The 22,103-nt window shown below is 44.2% G+C and overlaps 1 protein-coding gene across 13 annotated transcripts in view; it reads right to left on the bottom strand.

Annotated features, from left to right (window-relative positions):
* The window catches only part of ABCC8 (ATP binding cassette subfamily C member 8), a 71,678-nt gene that overhangs the window by 45,939 nt on the left and 3,636 nt on the right, over nucleotides 1–22,103 (bottom strand). For 9 of the 13 annotated variants that reach the window (XR_005650401.1, XM_039851478.1, XM_039851479.1 and 6 more), the window contains exons 3-8: nucleotides 19,709–19,830; nucleotides 15,500–15,666; nucleotides 13,653–13,895; nucleotides 12,616–12,804; nucleotides 5,576–5,740; nucleotides 2,401–2,556 (exon numbers count right to left, since the gene is read on the bottom strand). Coding sequence is in view for 12 of the 13 variants with exons in the window: in XM_039851478.1 (XP_039707412.1) it covers nucleotides 2,401–2,556; nucleotides 5,576–5,740; nucleotides 12,616–12,804; nucleotides 13,653–13,895; nucleotides 15,500–15,666; nucleotides 19,709–19,830 (1,042 nt within the window). In the remaining variant the exon portion in view is untranslated. The remainder of the gene's footprint in view (nucleotides 1–2,400; nucleotides 2,557–5,575; nucleotides 5,741–12,615; nucleotides 12,805–13,652; nucleotides 13,896–15,499; nucleotides 15,667–19,708; nucleotides 19,831–22,103) is intronic. The other 4 variants (XM_039851476.1, XM_039851480.1, XM_039851482.1 and 1 more) reach the window with 2 other exon arrangements.

Here is a 22,103-nt window from a genome sequence, read left to right as displayed (position 1 = left end):
CACACAGTTGGAGATCAATACAGGGTGGCCTACCCTCTCTAAAAACAAATAAAAAACAAACAAATCAACCAGCAAACAAGCAGGCTTCCCTGTCACTAGGGAACCACAAAAGGAGATATCTGGGCATGGTGCTCCTGCCAGAAAGGATAAAAGGCAGCACCCCTGCCCTCTCTGGGCCTCTGATGTCTGTGGTGTGAGGAATCACAGAGGTCTTTGCTATGGCTGAGTTCCTTAGCATAGCATCCATAAGCTTCAGGGGCCCAAAAAAACCTGAAATTGTAGGCCAAATATATGAATGTACATTTGTTTTCCTAAGGAGGTTTGATTAGATTTTCAAAAGTATATATAGATCAGTGGTTGCCTAGGGCTGGAGGAGGAGATGAGGGGTGACTGACAATGGGTGTGGGTTTCTTTTAGGGGTGCCAAAAATGTTCTAAAATTGTGATGATGCACAATTCTGAGTATGCTAACGCTTATTAAAGTTGTACCCTTTAAATGAGTGAATTATATCTCAATAACGCTGTTATTTTTTTTTTAAGTATATAAGACCAAAAAAAAAAGATTACACACCAGGGAGAGTCCTCAGGGGTCAAAGGACTGGGGCTTCTGAGCTAGTTTCAATATTATCGAAAGCCTCATGTGTCCAATGGCCAACCAAGCTGCACACGGAATCCTGCCCAGGTTGAAGGCACTGTATCAACTCTGGGTGGTAACACTGGATCTTGAGGGCTGATCAAAGCTACAAGTGGCAAAAGTATAGTCTTTGAGGAATTAAAATTGAAAAACCAAATAATACTTCATGATAAATAAGCAAAAGTAAGTAATTAGTGGAGATAAAAAATTTCTCCTCCCCATCCTACCATGGCTGTGAGGGTTAATTATGCAGGTGAAAGAGGCTGGGGCAGCAGGGCCCGCACAGGGAAGGGGTTATTTACTAGTTAGTATTATTAGCAATGATGTATGTATAACAAACATTATAAATAATAGTAATGACAACAACGCAGCCAGTTTGGTGGACAACACCTTTGAAACAGGTTGTTCAAGGGGACATAACAGAAAGGATAAAAGGCTGTCGACTGCATTCGATGTGCTTTCCAGACCCTTCTATAGCTTTTGCAGTCACCGATCCATCTTGGCAGAGTGGAGGGGGTGCAGGAGTCGGTGTGGCTAAGTGGTAATGGAGGATGGCACAGAGGGGTGTTCTTGTAAAAAGGACCACCAGATTCTCTGCCCTACTTGTCTTTTGTTTAGTTGCCCTCCCCGTGTGAGCCTCTTCTCCTATTTTCCTTTAATGTCTTTTAAATAAACACTTTACAGGTAAGGAGGACCAAAAAAAAAAAAAAAATCACTCGAGAATAAGGTTTATGAAAGGTACATTCCAAGAAGTAAGCAGTGAATTCTGAACAGTAAAGTCCTCTCACCAGAGTGTGTAAGTGAGAGGGACCTGATATTTACTTAGTGACTACTCTGTGCCAAGTACTCTGCTTGGTGCTTTAATTACATCATCTAATTGAATCATTATAGCACCTCCAGAGGGTGGGAATCACCCCTATTTCATAGATGAGGAAACTGAGGCTCAAAGAGGTTATTTGAACTAGCCTGTCTCACCTAGATCCAGACAGGTGCCTGCGGGCCCTCCTGGAATAGGTGTTGCCGCTTCTGGCCTGAGCACCCAAGTGAAGAATTCCTTCCCAGCTTCAGGATGGGAATCACAGACTCCCTGGTGGAGGATGGGAGTCAGGGCAGAAGAGGCCAGGAGTCAGGTAAACCATGGATTCTCCTCCTGTCGTCAGGGGAGAATGCACCTCCTTCAGAGCCAGCCCCAAAGGTCGTTTGGTTTTTGATTTTCAAAAACAATACATGCTTATTGGAGAATTTAGAAACGCATAAAGAAAACAAAAATCACCTGCAATCCCACCATAGGACCTTCCAGTTCTTTTTACTGTGTGAATCTGTGCAAACATATACATATGGATATTCCAATTTAGTAGGAAGTGCACCGCATGTACAATTTTGTAATTAACTTTTTGCTTAAAAATATATCAGAACACTTTTCAATGTAATTAAGGACTTTGTTACAACATAACTTTTAACGTCTGCAAAAGTGTTCCACATATGATTATTCTATAGTTTTTTGGGTTTTTTTTTTAAGCTTTAAGCTGCATTTTAAAAGTCTTAATGGCACTGCCTTCTCTGATCATGAAGAGAGGTAACTAGATGCTTGCAGAGTGTGAGACAGTATAGGGACCCAGGAATACACCCCATGGAGACCCTGGGAGGGTGGAAGGTACAGACAGACATGGAATGGAAGATGGTAAACTCCTAGTCACTGAGCATATACCAGCAGATTCTGATTTTGTGTCCTCTTTTCCACTCCCTACCAAGGTACACGTCCCTTACCTGTACTGGCATAGCCCAGAGGTTTGGGCACAAGAAGAAAAACCACATGAGTTGGTTGGTGTCGATGGCAACCAGGTTACAGATCTGCCCAGCAGTCATTTCCCCCATGGATAGGTTGGAGGTGGACAGGTGCATAATTTTATTGTAAATCTTGGTCTAGAAATGAGAGTAGAGGGCTTCACATTCGTCATCATTATCATTCTAATCACCACCCCAGATGCCACAAGTCTCTAATGTGCCAGGGGCTTCTCAGACATTCCTTCTATGGAGCATAAAGCGGCTTGGTAAGGGGCCCTGTATTATTGTTCCAATTTTACAAATGAGGAAACTAAGGTTTGGAGAGGTAAAGGGCTTTGATGACAGATCAAGCAAGTCAGAATCCACGCCAGCACGGCAAGCTACTTCCCTAGCAAGCAAGAACTCTCCCTTGGGGGGTAGCATTAAATTAGCTCTTAAATCTTAAAAACAGATCTTCATGCCCAGTTGTATTCTTGATTTACCAGAAGCTGGTGGGGAACACACTTCAGAGTCATAAAAATGATGAAGTGGGGCAGTGTCTATTTTAATGCGTCCATCTCCAGCTGGCGAGGAGATAAGCTCTGAAGCCAAGTTCTGTTTTAACTGAATCTCGAAACAAAACAAGGGCTCAGATTGGTGTGAGAGATCGTGTACGAGGGTAGATCAGCCCTGGCACCGTCCCAGAGTCTAGCCACTCTGAGGACCTTGCCTTGTCTCCCTGGGGTGGATAGGAACACCCATGGTAATGGTTTTCTGTGAGCTCTCAACCTAAAAGCTTTATGTGCAGGGTGATTGTGACTCCCAGAAGGATGGCAATTTTCAGGCTATGCACACTTGAAAGAAGAAAAATGCGTTCTTGTCTTACATGTCCTAGGGATGCCTGCTTTCAAATGAAATTCTATCACACATTTTGCTGTAAGGTGGATTCCCAGCCCTTTATTCATCTTTTTGCAAACCCAGGCTTTTTTGTAGGTCAGATTATGCTTTAAGCATATGTCTTTTTGTGACTTTATATAAGCCACGGGTAAGGCTAAAAATAATGGTGATAACATTTTTGGACAAATCTATGCACATCCTAGGTTATGTGAAATTGGTCTTCAAAGAATAATAATAAGCATAGTTCAGTGAAGTAGGAACACATTAATCTATCAAAGAAAGCATTATTGAGACCAGGATGCACAGAAATACACAAGCGACTGATAGCTAGTATGTCAAAAAATTATGTATAACACAGGAATTTTGCTTAATAACTTTTCATGAGAGAAATATGATTATTCTCAAACTCATGAAGACACAGACCGTTATCTATAATTTTCTGTAAATTTCTGAAAGTTTTCTAATTTGTTTCCATAATTATTGCTAGTATTCCTTTTATGGCATATGAGTCAATCCCTTTTATTAATGCAAAAGATTCAGTTTGATAAAAACAATTACATGCTAATACATTAAAAAACCATTTATTTTTGGCTCTTTCAGTGTATTTAGAAAATACTGGGCCAGAGTGTGAGTTATGACATACAGATAAAAAGTAGATTTAATTACAAAACTGTTTGACTACAAAATTGGCCGTTTGTGGCAGCGCATGCCTTCCTGTCACTAGAGGGGTCTGAGCAGAGGATCGGATTTTCAGAGAGGTTTTCTGAATTGGGCAATAGCTTAGTTCCTCGTAGCTCTGAGCCCCTATAAGTCTCAGAGAGTTTTGGAGTTTCCTGGGCTCTTTCCACCATTCTCACCTGATGACATTCCTGAGGAAATGGCTCTGCTTTCTCAATGAAAAACCACTGGGGATGGCAGTGTTGTCATGTGCAGCTGCATAGGTTGTGCACTATACATTTTCAGGGGGCACCTACACATGGACTACACTGAGACAATTAGACTATGGACCCTGACACTGTCCCCAAGCCCATGCTATACCCTTCTCCTCTAGGTCCCTTTTTCTCAAAGCCTCTGATCCTGGCTCCCCACGGGCCAGTCGGTGTTAATGATTCCCAGGAACATTTCTAAAGAATGAGGTGGCTTTGGGATTTAGCCACAACTTCCTAGTGTTTTACTGACTTCACGGGAATTGTCAGATACGGCAGAATCTGTAGTTGTCCCCCAATATCCAATCTCTTCTTTTCACAAGAAGAATTTCTTGCAGGGCATATATGGCTGTCAAGAATAAAGACTACACTTTTTAGCCTCTCCAGGTATGGCCATGTGGGAAATTTCTTGCTAATGAGATGGGAGAAAACATGTGCAACTTCTGCACTATGATTTTAGAAGAAGGCAGTATTCTCTCCTATTGTCTCATCTTTCTCCTTGCTGGTTCAAATGTAGACACAACAGTGGCAATTTCGATTGTCATCTTAAACTGTAAGATAAAAGTAATTGTGAAAAGTCTGGCAGAGCGATATTACAGGAAGAACCAAGTGTCTGACAATTGTGTAGCTGCCATACCGGCCCTGTGAAAAACAAACTTCTATCCTATGTAAACCACTGTGGACATTCCCTCCATTCCAATAAAAACACTGGGGATTAGACAATTCTCATCACCACCTTGCCTAAAGGGGTCCTGAATCCTCTCTGACTTTGATCATCCCTCTAATTGACTCTGAGAAGAAAGGAGCCCACAGAAAGCAGGAGCAAGAAGCTAGGCCCAAGGGACCTATCAGACTAGATAAGTCTCTCTCATGATGACCCAAGATTTAAGATCTCCAGTATATCTTAGAGGCTCTCTGGTCATGGCATGTCAAACACGTTTCCTGTTTTGCACCCAAAAAAGGCTGTCTGTTGCCAAATTCTGGAATAGAATCTAGAGAAAGATTCTGAGGCTGCATCTGCAGTTAGCAGAAAAGCGTGCTATGATAGATTAGTGATGTCTGTCCCATTCAAGGCTGGAAAATGTGAAGGCACAAGGGCTGAGCAGTTGACATCTGGGGTCTAGTTCAAGGTAGAACCAGGGCTAGAACTACTACATTTCCCAAGTTCAGCTCAAGGCACTTTCCATGATCCCACACTACTTTATCAATGGTCATTGTTTCAAAAACACCGTTAAAGAGCCACACACACACACACACACACACAAAATAAATTCACAGCAGAATTATTCCTGAGTGTCCACAAGGATAAGTGATGTTGTTCTTACTATGAAGTGAGAAAATAATCAGCTGAGTACCTGTATCGCTCCTCTTAAGTTAATTCCGGTTTCAATGGCGACATAGTAGGATGCTTGCAGAAATGTCCTTTGCAGTAGGAGGGCAAGGAACAGAAGCACGGCTAAGACGTAGGCATTAGCAAGGAACTCTTGAGATGAGACAAAGTAAATCCCGAGAAATTGTGTCTGTTGGAAAGAGAAGTTCAGAGGTGGCTGTCATTGCCAGCAAAAAGACTGCCATTAGTACCTGTTACTGTGCCGTAATGGCCATTATTATAGGGTCCTCCATGCTTGCAAAGTCTGTGCAATTGTTTATGAGGGGAAAATCAGATTGATAAGTCCACTTAAACATTCTTCTAATTGCAGGGAGGGCTGCCTATACTCTTCATCATCCCACTTAGGGGAACAGAATGCAGCCCAGTTCTAACTTCATGTCCATAAATATGATTCACAGTGTTGTGGCCACCAGGCCCAGGGGAGCTCACTCTCCTGGAACAAGAATAAATAGAGCGAATCACAGCAGTCAAAACCAGAACTGCTAGAACAAATCCCATGATGTGTATTCTCTGCTCCAAAACCAAATCAGTTGAGCTCTTATCCCAGCCAGCTCTGTAGTAATTTCTGGGCAGAAAAGATCAGTGGAAAACATGACAGCGTAGTGGTCCCAGGCAAAAGATGGGAACTCATCTCTCGCCTATAATAGAATGAAAAGGTTTCAGACCCAAGCTCCCCAGCCTTGTAGGCTCCCAGGACCTCATTTTAAATTTAAGGTTCTCTTGCTGCACCTCTAGCAAGATCTCAGATGATAAGCAGTGGAAAAAAACTTTTGACTTTGTTGCTAAAGACACCAGGGAACAGCAGCATGTCTGTTTCCAAATTCAGCATCAAGAACTCCCAGGGAATTTTGATCTTGATGAAGTTCATTGCTCCTCAGCAGAACCACATCAATATTTCCACGAAGACAGAACTCTCCCCTTTCTGAGACTCTGCCCTGAACTCTGCAAGCTATTTGGAAGGGTGTGGGAGCTGCCGCAGGGTAAAGAGTGGTGGGAACAAAGTGATGAGAAGTTGCCGAGGGCATGTGCATGACCACAGTCAGGCAGAAAGGGGCAGGACTCTGAGTGGAGGCCTTTTCTTAGAGTCAGAAATTCCTTGATCCTAGATACCGGGCTTCCTGATGGTAGAAAAGATCTTGCCTTTCAGTTCAACAGAGCCCTCTAAATCAGCCCTCACTGCCCTGTGGCGCTGGTCATGTTTACAGTTATCTTTCCCTTGCTCTGTGGGATGGGCGTCTCTCTCTTTTGGGGACAGCAGAAAGCAGACACAGGAAGACCACTGAGGGATACACGTGGGACTCTTAGTGGAAGGCTGACTGAAGCCTGAAGCCCCTGACTCTCTTCTCATTTGTCAAAGTACCAGAGGGAGAAGGTAAAAGGTAGAGGGTAGGGGTGGGCTAGAAGCAGCAAAATAGACCTTAAAATGAGGCTGCAGGGTGGGAGGGGGTGGAACCTGACTCTACAGGGAAGCAAGGAGTGGGACACAATATTTACCAAACGCAGAACTCCATCTTCACAAAACTCTAATTAGAAGGGTACCATTATTAGCCCAATATTATACATGAGGAAATGGAGTTTCAGCACCATTAAGTGGCTGGCCCAAGTCACATGCTGGTAAGGGAGAACATGAACCCGTGTGATGCCAAAAATACTATCCCAGACCCACTGCCTAGGCCTCATCTAGCAATTTGACCTTGAGTCTCTTCTTGTTAGCTACAAGCTTGTGACCTTTGTGGGACAAAAACATGCTCCCCTGGCTGGTTCTGTGTCAAAAATGAAGGGATGTGCGCTTGGGAAAACCTGGTCTTGTTTAATACACTTTGGAATTCTTCTGTTCTACTGTTCTCTGCAGAGACCCAGCTCTGGAGAATGGAATCCATTATTTTAAAGCAACAAAGTACATCATGTGACTTCACTCGAAAGGGAATAATTTAACATAAGGAAATGACTGTATGTGCAAAGATGTTCTGTCTCTGGATTAGAGCAGAGGGAGAGTGTAAAAATCCATGTAAATGCCCAACTATAGGGAATGGTCAGATATGTGATGATACTCATGGGAATGCTATGCACCTAAGAACACTGATTATCATGAAAGCTCTTGAACAGCATGGAATGCCACACGTATGCTATGTCACAATGATCAGATAACACATAGGCTGGAGAATGAGGGCTAGAGAAATCAATGGATCATAAATATTGGTTAGGCTATGGGTGGTATTTGTTAAATGCACTCATCAATATTTGTAAATTTTAAACAAGGCAACGATTTTTAACAAGCTGCCTTTTTTGCAGCTCTAAAGGCAAAGCCTTGACCCCTTACACGTGCAACATACACACCCTAGGTTCAGAAACTATATTTCTTTGGATCAAGAATTTTGTTAACTGTTAAAATAAAAATCTTCCTGCAGGTACAAGTCATTAGGTCATTATTTCATCTCTCTTCAAAGAGACAGCGTAAAAAAGATGGAGTCTAGAACAGTTAAGTTTTGATTAAGGAGTGGGACTAGATTAGCGAAAAGGCCCAGGATGCTGCCCAAGGGTGGCAGGCCCTGGGGAAGTCTAGAAAGGAGAAGCTGTGAATGGGTGTGAGGGCACTGGCCACTGCCCAGCACCTTGAGGGCATCATGGCAGGAGAGAGAAGGCTGAGGACCAGCAACTTGACATTTGGTGGAAGGTAAATGCTTTGGAAGATCAGATGTCCTAGTCTCACATTTTCCTAAGTGCTCAGAGCAGAGATTGTGTTTGTTTCCAGGGATTGCCCTGGTAGTGCTCAATGAATATTTTTAAATTAATCAATGTGTATGATCTTCGTTCCCTATCTACTCTCCATAGGAGTTATTACACATTTCCCCATTTTGTACTCGAGCCGACCGAGGCCTGCAGAAGAGCATAAAGACAATTGACTGCAGAGCTAGGAGTAGAACTAGGACATAGGATCTTGATTCTACAATTCTGCCCTCTATTGCCCCTGCCTGGCCAGAGGTATGACTGGAAAGGCCCCCTTCCCTTGTTCTCTAGAGCTTAAAGGAGAGGTGGTCATTTGCATTCTTGCTTTCAATTTTGGCAGGGGCCAAAAGGTGAACCACCCATAGGTCCCGGCCCTGGGAGGCTGTGGGTAAAAACAGTGAGAACTATCTTTGACCACTCATGGACGAACGCACCCATCCATCTGTCCACAAACATTTGACATGGTGGTTTAGAGCCTAGATTTTGAGACATCTCTATCTCAGTTAGAACTCTAACTCATTATATATTAGCCATTGTGTCCTTAGGTAAATTCCTCAACTTCTCTGAGCCTCCGTTTCCTCACCTGTAAAATGAGGCCATTAAAGTTTTCTAAGAGAGTTGTTGTGAGGATTTAATGTAAAAGTGCAAGTTAAAAAATTTAGTAAGCATAAGCACTCAGTAAAAGATAACTTCTGCATTATTCGTTGAAGAATCCTTTCTCCTGTGCATCCTGGGTGTCAGCCTGGGCACGCAGAAGTCAGGCTATGCAGTTCCTTTCTTGGGGGGCTCAGGGCCTAGTCAAGGAAGGAGACAAGGTGTGCTTTGATGGGGCAAGCATTAGATGCTTTAGAGGCGGGGCATCTAATTCAATCAGAGGAAGGCTTCCTAGAGGAGGTGACATTTGAGCTGAGTCTTGGTGGCTGAGAAGGAGTTAGTGAGGTAAAGGAAGACATGCCAGACCAGAGAAGTTGCCTGGGCCTTGTCATGAAGAGACTAACCCACACACTGACATCACAAAGCCACAGAAATGTATACAAGTTCACAAAGTCACCCATAGTGATACCCACAAATAAGGGCACCCAAGTGGGGACACAGATGCACATGGAAAAAGACAAACCAAGAGACACAGGGACAAACAGAAGGACACACATATAGAATCATACGCAGTTCCCAAACACATACACACTCACAAACCTACACATGTTTTTCCCACTGAGATTTAGAGACCATTCAAAGCTTTGGCCCTAGATCATATCCAGACTGTTTCTTCTTTCTCTGCTCAGCTGACAGCCTAGAGAAGTGCTGGCAGGTTTCAGACACCAGCAGTTCTTTATGAATCCAATTCCCTCACCCTCTACCCAGATAAGTGGCATCTATAGCAGGTGACAGATTGTGGGTGGTGGTTGGGTGGGATAGAAGGCTGGAAAGAGATACATCATGAGCCATGCCCAGCCTGAATCCCAGCTTTTCCTGGGGAGTGGCAGGGGAAACAAGAGGGTCAAAGATTTGGCAGGCCATAAGACACTTCCAGTAATTAAAGAAGAAATAAAAGATGTTTGTCCTTATAATTGCCAAGGGCGGTGTGATTCTTGCTAACTGTGAGTGCCATGGAAAGGGAAGAGAGGACAGGGCAGCCACTAATAATGAAGTAAACAGTGGTGCCCGACTGCAGACTGAAGCAGTGTAGATACAGGCTGAGCAGAAAGAAGGGCTTTCTCACTGAGAGAGTTGTCAAAACACCATAACATTCAGCTAGACAGCTTCTCTTTGTCGGTTTGTAAAGACCAGAATAGCTCCTGTCTCTCTAGGTTAAATTTGCTGGGAGGTAGAGGAATGAACCAAATGATCTCAATAAATGACCTCTTTCCCCCATTTTCTGGGCCTAGAAGACCAAACGAGAATTAAGTCCTATCCCAGGCAACCCCATGATTGCAGATTCTTTGTTGCTGACATTAGACGCCATATTTACTTTCAACTCTCATTTCTATGTCTGTAATTTGCTGATTGTATTTGGGCCACAGGGAACAAATACTAAATCTGATAAAGCCTACTGCCACTGAGGCAAAGCCATCTGTCTCGGGGATTTATGTGCTGACAAGTAACTGGGACAAGAGCATTCCAATGAGAGGGCAGTAAAGCCCAGGGTTAGTGTATAAATAAAGAGAAAAGAGAGAGCAAAGCTAATGTTCCGATGAACTAATATTCTAAGTGCAGTTCTCACCATCTCTTTGGTGCATCCTGCCTGAGAGCTGTCTCCTTGGGAGAATTCCACAAGAGTTTTTGGGAAACACAGGAAGAAGATGATGTGGACAAGCAGATAAGGGCTCTGGCCTCCATCACTTCTTCCTAATAGTAACAACTGGATCCACGAAGCTGTGATATTATCAATGTGGAGTGTTCTAGGGTTGCTTATGGTCAGACTTAAGCTAAAAGGTGAAACTCCTGTGAAAAAGGGAGGAGTCTTTTCCCCTCTCTTTTTGGGCCAAGTAAAGTTCAGAGTCTCAAAAGCCAGAGAAGTCTAAATAAACAAAAGCAGTCCTCACATTCTTGGTTGAACAAGAAATCTGCTCATTTTAGCCTGGTCAACTCCTATTCATCTGTCAAGGCCTCATTCAAATATCTCCCTCCTCTATGAAGTTGTCATGACCACTGGTTGAGTTAGTCAGTCTCCTCATAGTTCCCCATATATACCTCCTAAGGGCAGTATTTAACATACAGTATAAAAAGATTTTATTTAGATTTCTCTCTCCTCCATTGGATTTCACAATCTTTGGAGCCAGAGATGATAGCTTGATAATAACAGTCAATTTAGCATCATGATTGCAAGTGCCCAGACTATGGAATGAAAGAAACTTAGGTTCAAATCCTGACTTTATCACTAACTAGCTGAGAGAATTTATAGAAAGTTACTTAACTTCTCTGAGCTTCAAATTCCACATTTGTAAAATGGAAATAAAAATACCTCATAAGTTGTATAGTATGGGAATCATATCTCAATAAAGCTGTTACAAAACCAAAACTTACTCTAAAGGGTTGTTTTAAGGATTAAATGAGATAACACATGGATAACTCCTGCACACAGCTAGGCATGTATTAAGCAGTCAATAAGGGGTTATTATTGTTAATAGTTCTCACCATAAACATTGCCTCTGTATTTCCACAGCTTGACCCAGGTCTGGCACATAGTAGGGTTCAATAAACGTTTGCTAAATAAATCAAACAGGCTTGGGATGTCTCATATTCCTCACCGAAAGTGCTCAGCTGATTAATTATAGCTCAAGACAAAATTAATATAAACCTCCTGAGGATTACATGCTATCTGCGATTTCGAAGCCCATGAGATGAATAACATTGCACAAGGGAGTGCCATAATTATTAAGATTTCTTATTAGTAATTCTCTGCATCATTTTGGGACTGTTTGTGGTTAAAAAGTTATAATGATGCTCTTGCTGAGAAACTCTGAGTCTTATTAGAGATGAAAAGTTTTCCATTTTGTGACCATCTAAACCTAAGTGGCAGCAAAGAAACAGATGAAAATTAAGTACCCTGCCTCCCCCAACCCCGGAGTGGTGCTACTGCCCCAAACAGGGAAAATAAACCCCCAGAAAGATTTTCTGTTTCTTTTGTCTGAAAATTTTAGTTTGTAGCATTTTTTGAGCTAGAAAGACCTGTGGGTATCATCTCGTCCAATGAGTTTCAAATATTTTTAAGACATGAAACTCTTTTTTAAAGACATTTTAATGGAAAGCCCAACATATTAATAAAACTGGGGCAGCTCTGAATGAATTTTGGAGGGGGGGAAAAAGCTCTATGCATGGAGGTTTCCCCATCCCCTCCCACCAACAGCAGCCTCCAAGATGCCCCTGCAGAATCTTAAGTACTATGCATTTAGAGAACTGAGGAAGACAGATCCCTGAAAAGGTATTTAGAGTCTATTAAAGTGACATGAACTAACAGCCAACAAATCATAAAGGCTCTACACACTGGGGAAACAAACGCACTTCCTGCAACTTGCTCAATGACTAAATAACTGGGAGAGGTATTATGGTGGTAATGGTGTAATGAGGAGAGAAGGGCACCAGAAATCCTCGTGGGGCACGAGCTCAGCCCCTGGCATTTCTGTTGACCGGATGCAGAGCATTTTTTGGAGGGGGACATTGCCATGTGTGAGGAGCTGCCCCAGCGCAGTCACAGCTCACACACACTGGCCTCTGGCTCGTTCTCACCCACCGGTGAAAACCTTCAGAGAGTGCCTTCCTCTACCCCTGGTGACCTACCTTGGGCTGGAAGACTCGGTTCTCCTTCCCAAGATGGTCCACGATTCCAAAGATGCACAGGGGCCCTGCGAAGCCCAGCAGGTCAGCCAAGATCCGGAAAGTGCTGCTAAGGACCAGGCGTCTCCCAAAGGCGTGGCAGAGTGCCCGCCAGATGGCTCGGGCACCCTGAGGACTATGTGTGTCCTTCTGCTGCCCAGAGAGACCCACAACCAGGTCAGAATGGCTAAGACCCCAGTCACAGAAGGGCCCAAGATCCCAGGAAGCCCCCGGCTCCTGCTGCCTGGGGAAACCCAGTTGCCATGTCTGCTGTGAACAAGTAAACTCCAGGAAAAAATGGAACCACCAGGTTGGGTGGGCCCTTTCAATGTCAACATGATCCAGATAGGGAAACTGAGGCCAGAAGACTGATCAAGTCATTGAGCTACTCAGGGACCATGTGATGGGCATGGCACTCTAATGAGGGAGTGGCATATGCCACACGCATTTGTAACTGCCTGCTGCCTCAGTGTTTCACCACTGTTCTGGGGCAGGGGCAGCAAAGGAGCACTGCACAGGGAGTCAGATCGACTCTGCCACCCGCCGGCTGTGGGCAAGCTTTAGGGAAGTCAGGCCTTTCTCTGGGCCACTGTTTTTTCCTCAGTGATATAGGGAGATCTTTGCCTGGCCTAACTCATAGAATTATTGTAAGAATCAGGTCACTAATGCCCCCGCTCTCAAAAATGGGTGAATATCTCCATCTTTCCAGTCATGGAGCTCCAGGGCATGGGCGAATCCAGTGAGGTCACTTCCCTTCTCAGGGCCTCAGTTTCCCCACCTGGACAATGAGGGTGTTCGAATAGATGACTTAGGGGCCACTCCAACTCTGACTGTCCTATGAATCTTTGGTCCTGAACTTGTCCCTGGTTCACTGTGTGACTTAGGGCCTCAGTTTCCCCATCTGTCCCACCAGAGGTTTGACCTGATGCTTTCTGAGGTCCCCATCTGTGACTCTACACGAGAGGGCAGGGAACGGACGGTGTGGCTGTGTCCCCACTGACCGCTTGGGCATCGAAGGCCGCGCGGAGCCGCTGGTAGTTGGTGAGGGCCCTCATGGCGATGGGCAGCTTCCCGATGGCTCGGAGATCAATGGGCTTCTTGTGGGCAGTCTTGATGAAGGCGTTCATCCACCAGTAGGTGCCTTTGGACAGCAGGTTCACGAAGGGCTGCAGGAAGCGAACCCCAAGGTCCTGCAGGTCTTCAGGGGGCTTCACCTCTCTCGGCGTCTTGAATAAGATGTATCTCTGTGGGGCACACAGGCCACTGGGGATGTGTAAGTGCAACTTCTCACTCTTCTCCAGTTTACTCCAAGAAAAAGCTGGAGCGATGACATCCCATCCTGACCTCTAACAGATGGGGCCATCGTTCGCCTATTTCCAGGAAAAGGAATACCCAAACCACTTTGCCACCAACACCAGGGCCTCTTGATTTGTAAATCTTCATTGAGTCTTGCTCGGAATCCCTGGGCTGGGTTGGGTTGGGTTCAAGTTGGGTTGGGGAAGAGCAGGGATCTCCCATGTAGCATCTTCTCCACAAATCTGAGGATATCACCATGCAGAGCCATGCAGACCAACCTCCTCCACTTACTAACAAGGTGTTTTTGGACAAATCTCATCTAGAATGTTTCTTCATTTAAAAAGGGGATGGTATTTGCATAAGAGGGTGGCTGTGAAGATGAGTTGAGTCAAGAAATATAGAAAACCTTTGTATCCTGCAAATCAACTAAAAGCAGAGGTAACAGAGAAATGCAAATTAAAGTAGCATTTCACACTTATCAGACTGGCCCAGATTAGAAATGGCTATAACCCCCACTGCTGGTAGAAAGAAGAAAAAGGGTTTTCTTATGCGTTGCTGGTGGATTACAGTTTTTCTGGAAGGCAATCTGTAACATCAATTAAAATTTAAAATACACAGACTCTTTGAACCAGCAACTCCACTCCTTGGACTCTCTTCCATAGAAATAAAAGCAGCAATACATAAAGATATAAGTTTGTTTGATATACTATTATTTGCAAAGGCAAAAACTTGGCAACGAAGTGAATAGGATAATGGCTGAATAAATTATGGCTCATCCACATGACAGAATATTATACAGCCATTAAGAAAACTAAATTAGCCATACCAGACTTGGAGGGAGTCCTAAGAGATATCTGTTGGATGAGAAAAGCAAGATGCAGAAAAACATGTACATGATTCCATTTTTATGGAACAAATATTGAGAGAAAAAAACTGCATACATATGTGTTGAGGAAAAAACCCTGAATAGATACAAGTGTATGGTATTATAGTAATAAAAACAAAAAATGGAAGAACATATATTAGGTTGTTAATTTGGGTTACCTGGGGAGGAAAAGGTCAGGGAGGGGAGGGTATGAATCTGAGAGAGAGAAAGGGAGTAAGCAAATACAATAACAAAATGAAACAAAAGACATGTGTGCAGCCACATTTACTCATTCATGTATATGTGTAACTATATAAATATATTAAAATAAAAACAAGTATCACTCCATACACCAAGAAAATAGTCAAATAAACCTGAAGAAGCCAGTACCTGAAGCTTTTATTTACTCTCTGTGGGATTAAACCCAGACTCTTATAAGCACGGCTAACACAACCTGTCAACACCTCTCCCTCTGAGCATTGAGGCTGGATGAAATATTTTCCCCTAAACTTCTCCCACTGGCCTCAGTTTCCCTTTTGGGGGCAGATAAAATAAGCTGACTCCTTCTAGGGCTTGGCTAAGAAGCAGAGTGGGGGCCCACGCCTAGCAGCAAGACATTGGTCAGAAGCCTGGCTCTGGCCCAGGTGTATCCTCAGGTGGGTGGCAGCCCAGGAGTAGCTTGCTTACCCTCACCCTGATGACGTTGACCTCCACGAGCAGCAGCATCCCGTAGAGGATCACCAGCAGCCCCGTGAGGCAGAAGCGCAGCTGCGAGAAGCCGATGTTGTGGTCATAGAACTTGACAAACTTGATGGTCTTGGTGATAAAGGCCAAGGTCCAGTACACTAGCAGGGCTGTCGAGGATAGAGAGCACAGAGGATGTGTGTGCACAATTTGTGTGAGTATGTGTGCACTCATGTGTGTACAAGTGTGTGAGAGGAGAGAAAGTGTGTCAGAGAGGAAATACATGTGTGAACAAGCAAGTGTCATAGATGTGTGTGCACATTTCTGAGTAAAGGGATGTGTATGTGCAAACACATACGTGTGTAATTTTGAGATGATGTACATACATTAAAACATTCATAATAGGCATGTTCAAAACATTAATAATCTTGACCAGTCAGGCTGGTCATCCTTTATAATAAATAATCATAAGAAAAACTAGAAAATTATTTCTTGAATTTAACTAAGTTTAGGCGCTGTGTCAAGTAAGAATTTTAAACGTATGATCTCACTTATTCCTTACAATCACCCTGTGACAGAAGTATTATATCACACTCCCAATTTAACAGACAAAGGAATTGAGGCTCAGAAAGATTAGGTAACCGATCCAAGTTCACATAGTCATTAAGTGGCAGGGCTGCCAACGGTGTCCAACCTATGATGGCTTCCTTGTGGATTTTCCAAGCTGGAAAGATCTTAACGTTTCTTCATTCTGGCCCAGAGAGAGGAGGTAACCTGCCCAAGCTCACTGCAAGCTAGTAACGGAGAGAGGGTGAGGGCCTAGGTCCCTGGCCCCTAAGTCCAGAACCCCCTACAATATGATGATGTTCCACGTAGGGGACTGAGGACTACAAAAAAGTGAGTCACAGACCTGTGAGGCAAGTGTATATAGTGATTAGAGCTGGGCTCTGCAGCCAGATACACCTGGGCTCAGATCTTGTGATTTAATAGTAATGTGACTTTAGGTAAGTCATGTAACTGATCTAGGCCTCAGTTTCCTCACCCAGAAAGTGGGGATAATAACAATACTGCGTCAGAGGTTGTTGTGAGCAAAGTATGGAAAGCATTTAGCATGGTGAGCCTGGCATGCAGTAGGTATTCTTTGGACATCAGCTGTTAATATTTTTATTATCTCCAGATTTCAGATCTGGGTCTGTAAACATTAGAAGCTACCAGTGGAGTTATCCTCTTAATTCCCACCACCATCACTCACCAATAGAATACTGGCAGCAGGCAACAACAAGAAAACAGCACCCCTTTAGAGGGTGCTTTAGCACAGGCAGCTCCTTTCCTCCTCACTCCCTAGGCCATCTGTAGATAAGGTGAACCTAAATCCCCTAGAGTTCTTCTCTATAGGAACCACAGAGAAGTAAGGAAAACTTTACCTTGCCCTCCATCCTTAGGCGTGCTTGGATGTGAATGTCAGGGCATCTCTTGGAGACAAAAGCTGGGGTCTGCCCCAGCCTGGAGCTGGGCAAGAAGCTAAGTAGATACATTGAACTAGCCTGGGCAGGGCCAAATGCCCTTTATCTCAGGTCCCTGGGTGAGAGCATTAGGACAGAAGGCAGAAGCATCCTCAGGACTGGGATGCTGTTCTCTCAGCTCAGTCTGGTGTCTAGTTCATGAGAAATCCCACGGATGGAGGCCATCCCTCTGCCTCCACTCCCTCAAACCCTCTATCCCAAGCATCAGAACCTCTTTTGCCCTTACTGAGGGTCACCTACTGGGGCCAAGACTGGACCATATGCCTCACACTGGTCTTGCCTCTAACACTTAAAAGAAGCGATCTGATCTGATTTGCATAACAAGCCACCTGATCTGATTTTCATAACAACGACTTAGGCAGGGACTAGCTATTCCTGTCTGGAGATGGAAACCAAGGCTCTGAGAGCCTGACTGCCTTGTCTGAGGTCACACAGAGAGTTAAAGGTGGACCCGGGACTAAGCCCAGGGGGTTATTTCCACAATCCCATCCTACACTGCTGAGCCCTCAGTCTGTTGACAGACAGAGCAGCACCTGGCAGAGGTTTAGTGCTTGACTGAAAAAGGGGGAAAAGAAAGAGAGTGGTACAACACAAAGGCTGCTGGGGAGGTTTAAGCTCAGACTCCTCATTTCTCCTGCTTCTTCCCTCCCTTTCCTCTCCCTCAGCCCCACATTCTACCTATTACAAAGTTCTGTCTATTTTACCCCCTAAATATCTTGAATTCTTTCACTTCTTTCTATCCCAGAGGCTACCGGAGGCTACCTGGGTCCAGGCTGCTATCATGTCTCCCTTGGACCATCTTGAGACCCTTTTCATGGTTCTCCTACTCCCTCTCCTCCAATCTAGCCCCCACAAAGCAATAAATATAATCAAATATGATCTCAGTGCACTCATGTTCAGAGGAGAATTATTCAAAATCGACAAAGGTGGAAGCGACTTAAGTGTCCACGGACTGATTAACAGATAAACAAAATGTAGTATATACATACTATGGAATATCATTTGGCATTAAAAAAGAAGGAAATTCTGACACATGCTACAAGAGGATGAACTTTGAGGATATTATGCTAAATTAAATGAGCCAGTCACAAGAGGACAGAATAGTGTATGATTTCACTTATATGAAGTACCTAGAGCTGTTAGATTTCTAGAGACAGAAAGAATGGTGGTTGCGAAGGGTTGAGGGAAGAGGGAAATGAGAGTTATTGTTTAATGGGTATAGAGTTTCAATTTGAGAAGATAAAAGATGTTGGAGATGGATGGTGGTAACAGTTGCACAACAATATAAATGTACTTAATTCCACTGAGCTATACACTTAAAAGTGGTGACTAGGGTAAATTTTATTTTATGTATGTTCACGCATGCATGTGCAGACCTGCAATTTCTATCTCTGGTCCACACGCAACCTGAAGACCCTTAGACACACAGTTCTCAGAAACGTTTAAGAGCCTGCTGGGGTGCCATACCTCTGGGATTTAAATCCAGCTTCGTCCCTTGACTAGCTGGGCACACTAGTGCAAGTCACTTAACCTCTGAGCCTCGGTTTCCTGATCTGTAAAAGGGAAATAATGATGGTACCTACCTCACAGTGTTTTTGCAAGGATTAAATGAGTTAACATATGTAAAATGCTTAGGATAGTGTCTGACACATGGTAAGTGCTAAACAAGTGTCTACTGTTGGAATTTTTAACCTCTCTGAGTTTCAGCGTCCACATCCATAAAATGGGATAGCAATAGTACCAATAGGGTGATTGTGGGAATTAAGTGAGATAATTCATGTAAGAGCTTAGCACCGAGCCTGGCACATAGTACATGCTCAATAAATGTCAATAGCCATCACTATTGTTTCTGCCTGGGACCTAAGCCATACAGTGTCAGAAGCTCTAAGCCAGCACTCTTTCCCGAGTCTATCTAAATGTCAGCAAATGCAGGCTCTGGTCCTGGGACCTTTCTCTTCTCTCTCCAGGTGACTAAATCTAGGCTCAAGCTTTAGATGCCACCTATAAGCCTGTGACCGTTTAATATGCATCTCCAGCCCTGTCCTCCTGAATGTCTAACTCATTTATCTAATTGTCCACTTGATTCTTGAGTAGGCCTCTCAGCGACATCTCACACTCAACATGCAGACCAAAAACTTGGTCCCCACTCCACCTTAATACCTATTCCTTTGCCATGTTGGTTATTCATACGACTGTTTGCCCAGGTGCTCAGACCCAAAGCCTAGGAGCAAGTCTTCCTTGATCCTGACCTCATCTCCAATCATTCTTCCCCTTGCTCATTTGGTTCACCCCCACTGGCATCTTCGCCAAGTTTATTCCTATCAGAGGCCTTTGCACATGCTATGTCATCTGCATGGAACATTCTTCCCCCAAATATTTGCATGCTCAGCCTTTTCAGAGGCCTCCCCTATACAGTCAGCAACATCGTCATCGCTCTTTACCACTTACCCAGCTTTATATTCTTCACAGCATCATCATTACTTGTTTGTTTATTTATTTACTGCCTTTGCCTGTCTGTCTCCTTCATAAGCTCCATAAGCTCCACGATGGCAGGGAGCTTTTTCTTTTCCACTTCTAAACCTCTAGCACTTAGAACAGTGCTTGGCACATAGAAAGTCCTCAGTAAACATTAAATGAAGGTAATAAACGGAGGCACCTATCCCTCCCCCCACCTCTTCCCCTCCCCTACCTATCAGCAGCTTGGGGAAGTTGGAGGTCTCAATGTTGTGATAGTAGACCACGGAGGTGACAGCAGCCATGAACGCCATCCCGGCTGGCATGTACAGGTGGAGATGGCGGGATTCGGTCACCCTGAGATGGGGGGTGAGGGGTTGGAGAGAGAGAGAGAGGGAGAAAGAGAGAGAGAGCAAGAGAGAGAGAGGGAATGTAGATGTGCTGAGTACCCCAACAGAGCAGCTCAGGCCTTGGGCTAAGGGCTCAGCACACAGTGGGGCCTCCAGGACACCTGCACAGCTCCACACCATATATTGGCAGCTCTGCCCAGCCCATGCCCTAAATATGCCTGTTAACTAAGGAGCCCAAAAGTCCACGCAGAGATGCTATGAGGGCCTGGTGTTCAGGCTTTGAAATTCACGGCCTCCTCTCCCTGGGTTCATACTTACAGAACCTGGCATAGAGAAGCAAGCCTTGGCAGTTGCAGCTACGAAGCCTCTGGCCTGGAATCACTTGTTAGAAAGTGAGCAAAGAAGTTCACTCCCAAAGCTGGGTCTCTGTCTTTGGGGTCCTCTGGGCAGTACAGGGACCTGTACATCACAACTATCTTAGTGACAGCCCCATTTAACATGAACAGCATAAGTCAGCATTGGCACCCCTCCTCAGGTGGTGTAATAACAACATATTTAGTTAGTCAATATTTACTGAGCATTTACCATGTACCAGGCACTGTTCTAAGTACTTGATGTATGTTAACTCACTTCATCTTTGTAAAATCTCATGAAGTTGGTACTCTTAGTCTCCTCATTTTATGGTTGAGGAAACTGAAGTATAAAAAGGTTAAGTAACAAGCCCAAGGTCACTGTTTTTGTTTCCTTCCTTTAAATGGGGATGGAGGCAGTCGATACCAGCTCATCACCTCCCCATTTTAACTCACAGAGGCCTTGGTGCATGGTCTCTGTTCTGGTGATAAGACACGTAGGAAGCCAGAGCTCAGCCTTCCCCATGACTGGTGAGGAGTCTTACCTTACTTGGCCCTGATCATAACCTTCCAAGGCTCCCTACTGTAGATAGCAAAACTCACGGCCTGGCACCAAAGGTCCAATGATGTGGCCTAAAACCATTTTTCTACCACTGCCTGGCTTGTTCTTTCTACTGGAGCCATGTTGGGACCCCCTGTACCAGAATGCCTCCTCCAATCTCCTACCTCAGTGCTGCTCTTGCTTGCTCTGCTCCTTCTATCCAGCATGCCAAAGGTCCCTGCCCTTGAGAAGCTGACAGTAGGGATGGGGCAACAAAGCTAAGAGCTAACTGTCTGACCAGACAGTGTAGGGAAGCGATATGGCAGGTGGACGGAGGCTGAGAGCACAAAGAAAGGGGTGGGCAACCAGGGAAAGCTTCACAGAGGAGGTGGCACCAGGCTGGACTCAGAAGGATAAGCAAGAGTTCAGCAGAGAAGGAGGAGGGAACCTGAGGAGAACCATGTTAGAATCGCAAGTGGTCTGGGGTGGGACTAGGGTGTAGGTCAGAGACAGGGTGAGCTGTTTACCGGATGGCATGCTCCTCTCCTTTCTTGCTAAAAGAACCACTAGTTTGCTCCAGCAGCAATATGCCTAGCCCCAGGAATGGTTGGTGATTGGTTCAAGCAGCCATGCAATTCCATACTCCTTTGCCAGTGATTGGTCTAAGAGTGGTTATATCACCTGATTCTGGCCAATGAGATGTAAAGGAAAGTCTGCAGAAGCTGATCTCCCACATAAGGAAAAGGTATATCCCTTTGTCCTTGCTTGAGTGATACCCACAGCTAGGCAGCCTTCTTGTGACCATGGGGGAAGATACGGCCGACACACAGGGGGCATCGTAGAAAGATGGGAAGAAGCTGGGTCCCACATGCCATCGCTAAGCCAGCACACCAACTGAAAAAGGCAACCTTCAGATTTCTTGTTAAGTGAGACTGTAAATGTCAATATTCTTTAATCTTTGATTAGTAGATAGTCTCAGCAAAATACTGATACAGGAGGTACAAGGCAGTCAGTCACTAGTGGGGACACTGCAACCAATCAACACTCTGCCCAGGGGTTTTCAAAACTCTTGCCTCTGTACTCCTTGAAATAATTTTGAAAAACTCTATACTGTCTCATACATTTTTAAAGTGACATCTAAAATGTTATATCATTAAGTTTAAATATTCCTTTTTTTTTGCAATAGGAGATAAAAATGATAAACATTTTATAAAATGAAATAAAATGAAGAGTAACCATACCTGAAATAAATGTTTCATGACATGACTTCATAAAATGGGTTTTGGTTGCTTTACTGAATAATATACACTGAGTTAGGTAAAAAAAACTTAGGTTAAAAATTTTATATATGGGCTTTATCCAGTGTATGTGGTCTGGAAAAACACTCGT

Source organism: Pteropus medius, unplaced genomic scaffold (assembly GCF_902729225.1).
Source record: "Pteropus medius unplaced genomic scaffold, Ma_sr-lr_union100, whole genome shotgun sequence".
NCBI classification, from domain to species: Eukaryota; Metazoa; Chordata; class Mammalia; order Chiroptera; family Pteropodidae; genus Pteropus; species Pteropus medius.
The sequence above is the reverse complement of the archived record's forward strand: the minus strand, read 5'-3'. Positions and strand labels throughout refer to the sequence as shown.